General features: G+C 33.7%; 1 protein-coding gene across 2 annotated transcripts in view; it reads right to left on the bottom strand.

Moving 5' to 3' along the window:
• Positions 1-12318, bottom strand: part of EYS (EGF-like photoreceptor maintenance factor) — a 1566128-nt gene that overhangs the window by 1440365 nt on the left and 113445 nt on the right. For both annotated transcript variants that reach the window (XM_078055169.1, XM_078055170.1), the window contains exon 5: positions 11801-11915. In XM_078055169.1, coding sequence (XP_077911295.1) covers positions 11801-11915 — 115 coding nt within the window. The remainder of the gene's footprint in view (positions 1-11800; positions 11916-12318) is intronic.

The raw sequence follows: 12318 nt of genomic DNA, 5'->3' as shown, positions 1-12318 counted from the left end.
TGAGTTATTAAAATCATTACTAAAGAGATAGAATAGAATTAAAAAGAAGTGGTTAGAAAATTAGAACTTTGGGGTGCCTGGGTGGCTCAGTTGCTTAAGCGGCTGCCTTCGGCTCAGGTCATGATCCCAGGGTCCCCGATATCGAGCCCCGCATCAGGCTCCCTGCTCGGCGGGGAGCCTGCTTCTCCCTCTCCCTCTGCCTGCCTCTCTGCCTACTTGTTCTCTCTATCTCTCTGTCAAATAAATAAATAAAATCTTTAAAAAAAAAAAGAAAATTAAAACTTTGCAGAGTAAGAGTAACAGAGGCACCTAGTTTTTTAAAACTGAAATTTAATTTATGTATCTTAATTTCTATATTCACTGTTCAAATGAGATGAGTAATTTTAATTTTCTTTGCAAGAAAATTTAACTGGGTGACAGTCTATATTAAGCCTTTTTGTTACAATTATGTAGTTAAACTTTGCACCTTATTGTAGAGTTCTAGTCATCAGCATATTGTCAGAAGGAATTTTTGTAAATTAAGAAAGATTGCTTGCAAAAACATACTAACTTTGTGAAGGGCATCTAGAAAGATAAAGAATTAGGACTTCAGGTGACTAGCTGAGAAAAATTGGTAACTGGCAAAGAATTGGTGAAGCAAATGCCTTTCTCTGTTCACATAACAGATGTAAGAATAATTAGGGACTGGCCCAGATTTGCTAATAGTAAATCTAGTCAAAATACAATGGCAACAACCAACAAAAATACTGCCGCTCCTATTCTTTCAGGACCTACAAGATTCCTTTTGTGACCATTCATCTGCATGCAATTCTTATTCCCTGAACTTTTCTGTCCAATCATAGGTTCAGGTAAGAAAAGATTATGAAGAGCTGGGGAAAGGAGGTAGGAAATATATTTAACATTAAACCGTCAGTTTGAGGAAATAATCCTTCTTTTTTTTCTTTCTCCAAATTTTTCTTTAAATTCCAGTTAGTTAACATACAATGTAGTATTAGTTTTAAGTATAGAATTTAGTGATTCACCACTTACATACAACACTCAGTGCTCATCACAAGTGCCCTCCTTAATACCCTATCACCTATTTAACCCATCCTCATGCCCACTTCCCCTCCAGTAACCCTCAGTTGGTCCCCCATAGTTAAGATCTGTTTCTTCATTTGCCTCTCTTTTTCTCCCCCTATGTTCATTTGTTTTGTTTCTTAACTTTCACATATGAGTGAAATCATATGGTATTTGTCTTTCTCTGACTGACTTATTTTGCTTAGTGTAAGACTTTCTAGATCCATCCACGTCTTTGCAAATGGCAATATTTCATTCCTTTTTAATCCTTCCTTATATATTTTTTAAAGATTTTATTTATTCATTTGAGAGAGAGAGAGAGAAAGAGCACAAGCAGAGGGAGAAGCAGAAGGGAGGGAGAAGCAGATTCCCTGCTGAGCTGGGAGCCCAACGTGGGGCTTGATCCCAGGACCTGGAGATGATGACCTGAGCTGAAGGCAGACACTTAACCATCTGAGGCACCCAGGAGCCCCTAAGATACAATCATCAAACCTAAACTTAGAATGACTACTGTAAAGCATGGGATAGGACCATGACCTGTCTTATTCAGCAGTGTATGCCTAGGTACAGTTTCTACAAAGTAGTTTTTCCATAAATATTATTTCATTAAGAACAACTAGTCACATGGCACAAATAAGAAGGCTACAAAATCTGAGATGAAAAGAAGGGTAGAAACATTTTCCATAGAGACCCCTGACAAAGGCTTTCACCAAAACTTATTGTGGAAGAATGAAAGTTAGTTAACCCATGGGCCTCTGTGTTACCCCTGATTACATCTGCCCTCAAGATGATAGCTGTATAGTAAATTATATATGATTCTCACTTTGTAGTGTTGATCACCTCATTTTTAATTAATGCTTTCATTGGTTTATTAGAGTGCTAGGTGAAACATAACTTCATAATTTGTTAATGATAATATCAGGATCATATAGATCACAATTTATAAAAATTCGGTGTCCATATTGGGGAAGAATACCAGTTAAACAGTGTTCCATGTATAAACCAGCCCTGGTTCAATGCCTGTTATACCAGACAAGTAATTGATAGAACCCCATTTAATTCTCCAATGTATCCTGGTGTGGGTGATAGATTAGTAAGTCACGTACACATGCTGGATATGTTAGCAGGGGCTATTCCTGTCTGAGTGAGTAATGGAAGAGCAAAATGTTAAATGACAAGATCTCACTTTATGAGCATGCCTGCTGTTTCCCTAAGTAGGTGACAAATGGACTCACAAGCACGCCTACCATTTCAAAGTAAACACAGAATTTTAACGAATGAATGATGAGCCTATTCCTTCCAAGATACAAAACCAACCTTTTTGTCTGACCTGCACTGATTCATCTGTATCAATTAGTCACAGACAGTCCTAAAACTAGATTTCAACTATTCACAGGATTGCACTAGTTTGGAGTAGGTTGTCACTTCTTATACTTAAGCTGTTTTAATTTACTTTATCACCTGACATAAAAATTCTGCTGAAAGTAGGCAAAAGAAACGATAAAATATATGCTTGAAACACCCTCCGTTCTTGCTTTTATAAATTGATAATAGTATAAAATCAAATAAAATCAATTTTTTTTAAATATGAGAGTTTTTAAATATATTCATCATTTAAGTTTATTCATCATTAGCTATTATACAGCTAGTATGAATTATTATAATCACATAAAAATATGTGAAATTACAAAGTTATTATTTATTGTAAATCAGTTAACTTACATATCTACTCTGTATCTAGAAGTGACATTGACATAAACTCTAATCTCTGAGCATTTCTATTTTTGTCCCAGAACTACTATTAAGACCCCAGTATATTTTCTGTACACAAAGTTCTTGACATATAATACAAGCTGTGTGGTAACTTTAATTTCTATTAATTCTTCGAAGATGGGGATACCTGTTGCTTTATCATTGCTTGCTGCCTAGGAAGGCAGTGTCAAGGGGACTCGGCTAATACCATGTGAGTCCAACCATAAGAGAAGTTCCTACCACTTTTTGTTACTAACAATGTAGGACAATAAAATCATTTGACAATCGGTTAAACACTAACCCTAGGAAAATTTTTTTTCTTGAGTTCTTTGAAAAAATTTATTCCAAGTCAAAACATGTTGTTTGTGCTTGCTTATTTAAAATATGCTTGGGATTCAAATGATTAAAATATATTGCAGAACTAAAATAAAGAAGTAACATATGCACAGGAAAAAGACTTAAAAGTTTAAAGCTACTGTGAGGACATGATTCTCTTTCAAACATTATTTTAGGCAACAGTCAACTTCCCTACCAAAAATCTGAACAGAACAGGATAAATTACCCACTTAATGAAGTAGATAGAGAAAGTCATTGAGAAACTAGTCTATGAAAGAGAGAGAAGAGCAAAGGGATAACAATTTCTGAGGTATAAGACATGGACCAGGAGATTATTGAAGTGGACCCTGATTATATAGCCTTCCTAAAGCTACTTCAAGCAGTTCAATGACTCTTTAATTTAGCCATTTTATGTTTAATAAATCTGGAATCCTGCTCCTGCCTCCCCCCTCCTTAAAAACAAAGTAGAGAGAACTCGTTCTCATCACATATTTCATGCTACTTAACCTCTAAATTTTTCAACTAAATGTTCAATAATATAAATAAGAGGAAAAATTGAAACAAATTTGGTGTGCCGGTGGCTCTCCCCCCAGGTCATGCTCTCTCTCGCGCTCTCTCTCTCTCTCAAATAAATAAAATCTTAAAAAAATTCAAACAAATTTAATCTAAGTCAGTATTTCAATATTTTTAAAAAGATTTTCTTTATTTATTTGTCAGAGAGAGAGAGAGCACAAGCACGGGGAGTGGCAGGCAGAGGCAGAGGGAAAGCAGGCTCCCCACTGAGCAGGGAGCCCTATGCGGGACTCAATCCAAGGACACTGAGATCATGACCTGAGTGGAAGGCAGACGCTTAACCATCTGAGCCACCCAGGCGTCCCTAAGTCAGTATTTCAGAGGGGAGGACTGAAAAGCAGAGTTTGTGACCAACCAGCATATATACTTCTTTCTGAACTGAAAGTAACTAGTCTATTCCCAACAAAGGAAGAAAAAGAATAAGAAAGCAATTTGATTTAACCAACTCTATGTACCTAACTCAGTTGCAGCACCCACATAAACTGGAAAAAATGTTTCTCAATTTAGAGTGTTATCTTATGCTAGGGGTCTGCTAGTTTGAGACAAAAGCTTCTCTTCTTTAAGTCTGAGGTTCTTTAACTTTCATGAAGACTGTTTTTCTTTCTCTGCACAGGTTTAACTATTCTCCAACTTACACAGCCTAAACTTCCTAAGTCCAGTTTTCTCAACCACAGTGGTATAAATATTTGGACCTGATATTTCTTTGTTGTGGGGGCTGTCATGTCCATTGCAAGATGCTTAGCAGCAAACCTGGCTGCTAAGACAGGCACCAGGAGCAGACACAATCTGTATTTGTGACAACCATAAATGTCTCTAGACATTTGTATCCCCCAGGGGACAAAAATTACACTTGGTTGCTCTGGGATCTTTCGTATCTGACCTTACCTATTCTTTTCCAGAGATGTCTATATCTCTCACCACAAACTATGGCACTATCCATCCATTCTCTAAACCTCAAGAAATGTCTCTGAGGATTGATAAAGAATGAACGTATTGCTGTATTTTTCTGGTTGAGGGTACAATTACAAGGTACCTTTAGGAGCTTAGGATAGCTATGGGCCAGTAGGAAATAGTTTCAGCTTTTCTGTTCAACTTAGGCTTTAGTAGCAGATCATAGTGTAAATATTAGATTTTTTCATTTTGTATATGTGTGCAAACTAATATTTTGAGTGTCTATAACATAGTTAGCTTATCCAACATTCCTTTCTTTGATTTGTTGACCTTTACATTTTTTTACATTAAAAAAAACCAACATTGAGGGGTATTTTGTGTATCACATAATTCTTTCCGTCTTCACCAAATGTACCTCTCCCCAAATTCAGTGTCAAGTTAGCTTTGACTACCCTATGCCTAAGAGAGATGTCTCCTGTTGGTCAGTTTGTGGAGTTTGTGTTCTTCCTACATAGAGGCATCCTTCCAAAGAGGTTCCCATCTGCTACACTTGGCATGACTTGCCTTTGCTGAAATTTTGCTGCCTTCCCTGGAAGAAGGGTAGTCCTGTACAAAGAAACAAAGATATCTACCTACATAGAGCTTAAATTTCAGTCTAATATACACTTATAGACAATAAAAAGATATGTGAAGAACTATACTGTTATCTGGGAAACTGGATGGCAATGGTTGTTGAAAAGAAACTAAAAAAAGGAGATGACATGTATGAACCAGAAGTGAGTATTTAACATTTTCCACTGGGTGTCTATGGAAGAACTCACTGAAAAGGTAAACATTTGAGAAAATACCTAAACAGAATGAAAAACCCCACAAACCAGAAATTTGGGTCAAAATCTTTAAGATAAAGGCCCTGAGGCAGAACAGAGTATGCCTGGTTTCTTCTGGGAACTTCGAGGGCACTGTTGCTATTTTAGTGAGCTAGAAGGAATATGAACATTGAGCCTCTGGTTTAATGCTTACCTGATCTAGCCCCTGAAAAGCCTAATTTTGTGAGACTTCAAATTCTTGTGTGCGTATGTGTGTGTGAGACAGAGAGAAAGAGAGAGAGGGAGAGATTGAAAGAGAGAGAGAAATATTCTGTTTAGATTTTCTGTTGTTGCAACTAAAATTTTAAAACTCTAACTCCTACCCCAAATGCAAATTGTATTCATATGGAATTCTAATTTGAGCTTTACTTCTCTCAGTGTTCAGTATGAGTTTGCATAAGTCACGCTTGCTGAAAATTATTGTAAAAAAAAAAAAAAGATTTAACTAGAGGATGGAAATAGAAAAGAGGAATGAAACAGATGGTAAAGTTAAACTAGATGAGTTTTAAATTTTGTTTTTTTGTTGGTTCCCCAGTGAAACCTTATAGGAAACTTAAAAAGATGAGATAAAACATAAACTGCTTTCTTATATCTGCATCCCTCAACCGGTTATAAAAGAAGAGAACCAAAGGAGCTGTATATAAAGCTCTCATGGTATTTTTTTTGATGGTATAAAAAGCAGCAGTCAACAATTCTGTCATAACATTAGGAAGTTATAAAATATTTGGATAGGCACAGACCAGAAATTGTGGCTCTAACTATGTATAATATCTATTAAAATGAAATTAAATTTATTAGTAAATCATTGAAACTCTAAGAAACCCTGAATCATTGCTATGAGGGGATGTAAATAGCATTTAATTGCACAGTGCCTATATTTTTAGTTTATTGTGTGCATAGTATCAATCATATTTTTAATTTAGTGGCTGTAATTTTTTCATTTTTATAAACATGAAAATGACAATCAGAACAGTTCTCTCCCTGTTTGAGTTCTTAATTTTTTTTCAATGATTTATTTTTGGTGGCTATTAGAAATCTGACTCTCATTTGGGGTGTAACAATTGTTTTATCATGGGGGCTATTTATATTATTAATATTGAGATTAATATTGACATTGTGAAAGTGCTTGATTAGAAATTCCTCATCACAATTTCAGTGAGAAAGTTCAGCATCCTTCTGCCACTTTAATTATAGAGAAAATGAATTGAAAAAAGGGAAATTTAACTCATGATGAGGAGCATGGCTTAGAATTAATAAGGTTCTGACATACATTTTTTTTACACTTAATGTTGTCCATCCTATTGCATTTAATATAAACTTCCTAATCTTAAAGTAATTATGGAATATGTTTTATCCTTCATAATACTACAATTAAATGTATATTCAAAAGAAGTAAATCATTTTTTCTGATGATAATTTTCATCTAATTCCATTAACAGGAGTAGACCACTGTCACATTGTTGGTTTATTTCCTTTTAGCCCATATTATGCATATCTGTACAATACAAATATCATCCAGCCTCCACTGGCCAGCACAACTCTGGTTAACCTTGGTGTTAAGTTAGATCTGGATTTTAACTCAGAGCCTCTCTGTGATTCCCTAAGCCATTCTTCCCCATGATTCTCTGTGGCTCCCTGCTTCCCTGTCCCTGTGTCTATTAACTTTTTCCTAGACTATATAGATTACAGGCCTCAGATATTTCACTCTTTCCATTAAGTCAGTGCAAATCTATAGGGAAAATTTACATTTATTTAAAATGGCAAAGTCTTGAGTGATTATGGGGATGGGTAAGTCAGAAACTGTATCACCTTGTGCCATCTAACTGGCTCCCCCAACCCCCTGCACTTCTTACTGCCTGGAAAAGCCTGGGCTCTTGATATATAATCTTTCATGATGTCTGAACACTCTGGGAGGTGAAACCCAATGGATAATCTCTGTGGGAGTAGTGCTGCCATGCCTGTTGACCTTTCCCACAACACAGGAAATACATATTTTATTTTATTACAAGAAGATAAATACCTTACATATACACATCTAAACCCAAATTACAGTTAGAATAATATAGCCATTTTTCATCAGATTATTTCGATCTAAGTATTTTCCAAATATCCCAGTACACTTGAAAAACATAGTCTAGGGACGCCTGGGTGGCTCAGTCGGTTAAGCGTCTGCCTTCGGCTCAGGTCATGATCCCAGGGTCCTGGGATCGAGTCCCACATCGGGCTCCCTGCTCCGCGAGGAGCCTGCTTCTCCCTCTGCCTCTGTCTCTCATGAATAAATAAATAAAATCTTTAAAAAAAAAAAAAAAAGAAAAGAAAAACATAGTCTAAATTGGAGGTGTATTCTATTATAGGGACACATTATAATATTTAAGCTATTCTCATTGCTTAATTTGATTATTTCTATTCTAAAATAAACAACAATATAGTGAATATTTTCTACACATGTTTAATATAATCCTGCTTTCTTACTTCAGGTATTTCTAGATTATTACAGCTATTTTCAGGTATTTCTGAATTATTACAGATGAAAAAACTTTAGGTATATATTCTAAATTGCCAACTGGTGGTCCTATTTTCCCTGAATACATGTGAAAATACTGTTGCAATAAATATGTATACTTTTGTGTTTTGATGGAAAAGTATAAAACGGTATGTCCATACTGCCTTAAATGATATTTCATCTATCTGAACATTTTAAAATGTGCTTCTTTTCCATTTGCATTTTTATCTAAAGATTATTTATAAAAATCTACTGTTGAAATTTATTGTTTTTTCTTTAAAAATTACTGATATAGTATACATATAATTTTGCATGAAGTAACAAATATGCCCCACTATGACAGAGTGTTTTTTAATTTCTTGGCAAGCAATCAAGGGTCAAGGAGATCACTTAGGGCATAGAGCCGAATTGAAAATAGTAATATTCAAGCCTTTATTCACTTATTGCCACAGTGCTGTTAACAGGAACAAAGAGGCTACAGGTATTTTTCCCCCCAGAGGAACAATATGAGGCAAGATCCAGTGGCTGCAACACAGATGAGGGAACCCTCTCATTGCCCTGAAGAAAAGGCTCTTGATATGGACTTGGTGGAAAGGTAGAGAAAGAGGGCTAGGGGTGGAAAAGTATTAAGTCAATGTGGAAAATTTGGCTCAGTCAAGGCCCCCCTACATAAAGAGGTCTCCCTGGAGGCACATGGGAAATGCCCCAGCTACGGCCCTCAGCTCCCCCATAATGAAAAAGGCCTCTGAATAAGGTACATGTGTTGTTGAGAAGAATAAGTAATCTGCAACTGTTGTGTGTACCATTTTGTAGTCATTTAGGTAAGTGGATTGATAGTACCGTTCACATTTTGTATATCCCTCCCAATTTTCTGTCTACTTATTCTACCAATTACTGAAAGGAAAGTATTCATCTCTCAAATATAATTTTACTTTTACTTATTCCTTTTTTGGATTATGTCAGTTTCTGGTTCATATATTTTGAATCTCTTTTATTAAATGTATAACTCAGTATGATTAGTTGACCCACTTATTTTTGTGAAATAAAGTCCTCCATCTTTGATAGTTCCTGATATTGAAATCTACCTTATTAATAAAACTACACCAGTATTTATTTTGCCTAATTTTTATATATCTCTCTCATTATTTTACTTTCAATATGTCTCTATCTTTTTTATATAAAATGAGTATCTTTTCAACATTTGAGTTTTGCTTCAGGTACCATTAATAATCTCTGCCTATTAACTGAAGTGTGTAATCAATTTATATTTACTGTGATCCTGGATATAGTTGAATTTAAGTGTATCATTTTGCTTGCATTATGCCTGCTCTCTTCTTTCCTCTGAATATAAATATATTTGTTTTCTCCAAATAGGAGGAGAAATAGTTCAAATCTCTTCCTAAAATATTATAGTTTATCATATAGTCTCTTTGAATTTGGTCGATATATTCAAAAGTTAATAATGCAAAATTAGAGTAGAAAAACAAATATCAGTTAAAAATTCCAAAAATGCATTTTATATTTACAAGCTAAAAATAATTTGACTATAATATATATTTTATTTTCTTTAATATATCACATTGAACTTAAGTATCATGAAAATATAAATTAAGTTAATTGAATATAAACTATTTCAAAACTTCAATATAGCCATAACTAAGATTATTAATCAGTAGGGAAAAACATATTTTTGAAAAAATATTATAGTGTTAAAAACATTCGTAATGCACATTATCTTCATCATCACCTAAATTTTAACCCAATGAGAAGGCCAATAGCATTTCCTTCTTGCTAATATTTTATCTAGTGAAAAGTCATTAAACTTAAAGTAGAATTATAGAAAAAGCAGATTTGGCAAGGTGATAATAAGTCCAGTCTAGTTCCTTAAAAAAGAAATTAAAACTGGATTTAGAGTCAGTAACATATAGATAATTGTTGACATACTAGAACAGGTGAGATTTTCCAGGGAGAAATGATGGTGGAGGAAGAGAAATTTAAAAATAAAAGTCAGAGATAAATTCTCGGAGACTATCTCAAGACAAAACAGAAACCAAAGCCCAAATATAAATAGTATAATATAAAAGAAATTCAAACCAAAGCAGGAAAGACATTTCAATTAGACAATCTCCTATTAAGGAAAGGGTAAAAATATATTTTAAAGGAAAAAGAGATGCTAGTACATTCTTTATAGTGAAAGTAGTTATGTATAGTACTTAAAAGTATGAGTTGTAGAGTTGCTTGGAATAAGTTTAAATCTAGCTTTATCCATCCTTACCAATATGTATGAATTTGGGAAAATATTAAAAGCTCAATAGACATTTTAATTTTCTATAAAATGTAATGGTATTTATGTGAAGATCAAATGAAATAATGACCATAAATGACATGCTGTAATATCAACATTTTATAGCTGCAAAATGAATGTTATGTTCTTATCCTATGTGTTCTTACATAATAACATTTTTATATTTTAGCATATGTTTCCAGAAGTATACACATAAATTTGTCATGATTCATTTCATAAATTGACTTTTCATTACTTTAAAAATATTTTATTAAAATATTTTGTATTTAGAGAAAACAATAAAATGAATGCCATAATCCTACTGTCATTATTTACCAAAAGAGTTTTAAGAAATAAAGCATCATAAATGGATTAGAAGTTCCTTCTGTACTCTCAGTGATCTTTTCCCCACATCTCTTTATAGAGAGCCCTTCTAGTAAAGCCAGTGTGTATATTTCTGATATGTGTGTTTATACTTTTGCTATATATTTATCAATCATAGAAAGTATGGACTTCCTTGTGTATAAAAATTTTAATTAATTATTATCAGGCTATCTATGTCAGTCTTCAATAAGATTTTGAAATTCAACATTATGTTTTGATATTTAAAATATTAATACATGTAGCTATTGTTCACTTATTTTAACCACTCATTATAATACCATGGTGTGACTCTGCCATGATGAATTTTTCCACTCTCCTATGCATAGGCTTTTTAAAAAATATTTATTATTTATTTATTTATTTATTTTTTATTTTTATTGTGTTATGTTAGTCACCATACAGTATCCTTAGGCTTTAAGTTTGTTTTAGATTTGGCGTGAAAATTCTTGTATATGGCTCTTTCAGTGCATGCCTGATAATTTTTCCAATAGATATACCTGAAAGTGGAAATGCTGAGTTGTAGATATGCCTTACTGTCTGTCGCACACCCATTGTGTACTTGTAAAGTCATTTCAAAAACTATCCACCAATAAAAAGCATATTTGTATATCCTAACTATCTCACTAACTTTATTCTCCATCTAGTTTAAGAGCTTATGGCATTAGTAACTGTGGTTTTACATATACAGAGATATATTGCCAGGACTCAATTAGCTATATACTTATTTTATAATAAACACACTGCCTAGAACTCTTGTTAATGCCCTTCCAACATAATTCTTACAAGTTAAAAATCTTCATTACTAAACTTTATTTATTTATTTTTTTAAGATTTTTATTTATTTGACAGAGAGAGACACAGGGAGGAAGGGAACACAAGCAGGGGGAGAAGCAGACTTCCCGCAGAGCACGGAGCCCGATGCGGGGCTCATCCCAGGATCCTGGGATCATGACCTGAGCCGAAGGCAGACGCTTAACAACTGAGCCACCCAGGCACCCCTCCATTACTAAACTTTATATAAGTCATGTTTAAATATACATATAAAGATATAATTCTCTGGTTTAGATTAATAAAAGCATTTGAAATACAGACTGCCTGAAGCTATTGTATTTTCAAGTGCTAAATTACTCAGCCATGTATTAAATTACTTACTCTGAATCTTCCACTTATATTGAAACACCATCCTTCATTCAGACAGTTGATGCTGAGCAGTCTACAGTGGCCAATTACTTTCTCACAGTTTTTTCCAGTAAATCCTGGCAAACAACTGTAAATACATCCATGTAAATAAGAAAAGTTACAATTTAAATATTTTCACAAAAGCCTATTAACAGTTTGACAAAAATAATAATGCTTTGTTTAAATTACATACAACATATATTTTTAATCATTAATTTTGTCTATGCATGCTTGTGTTCTTAGCAAAGGAGAAAAAAATGATTTATTTAGTGAGAATCAGCGTAAACTACATTCATTTAATAGTCTTAATATTATCTTTTGAGAATTTAATAGTAAAACTAATTTTGGCCTAACTGAATATTTAACAATAAAATATAAGTTTTGGAAAACTATTGGAATAAATAAGACAATTTTTAAAATGTGAAAAAAGGGTGACAAGTGAGATTTCTAGTGCTTAGGAAAGCCATTATGTACTGATCATGTGCTACAAG

This window comes from Halichoerus grypus, chromosome 9 (genome assembly GCF_964656455.1).
Source record: "Halichoerus grypus chromosome 9, mHalGry1.hap1.1, whole genome shotgun sequence".
Taxonomy (NCBI): Eukaryota; Metazoa; Chordata; class Mammalia; order Carnivora; family Phocidae; genus Halichoerus; species Halichoerus grypus.
The sequence above is the reverse complement of the archived record's forward strand: the minus strand, read 5'-3'. Positions and strand labels throughout refer to the sequence as shown.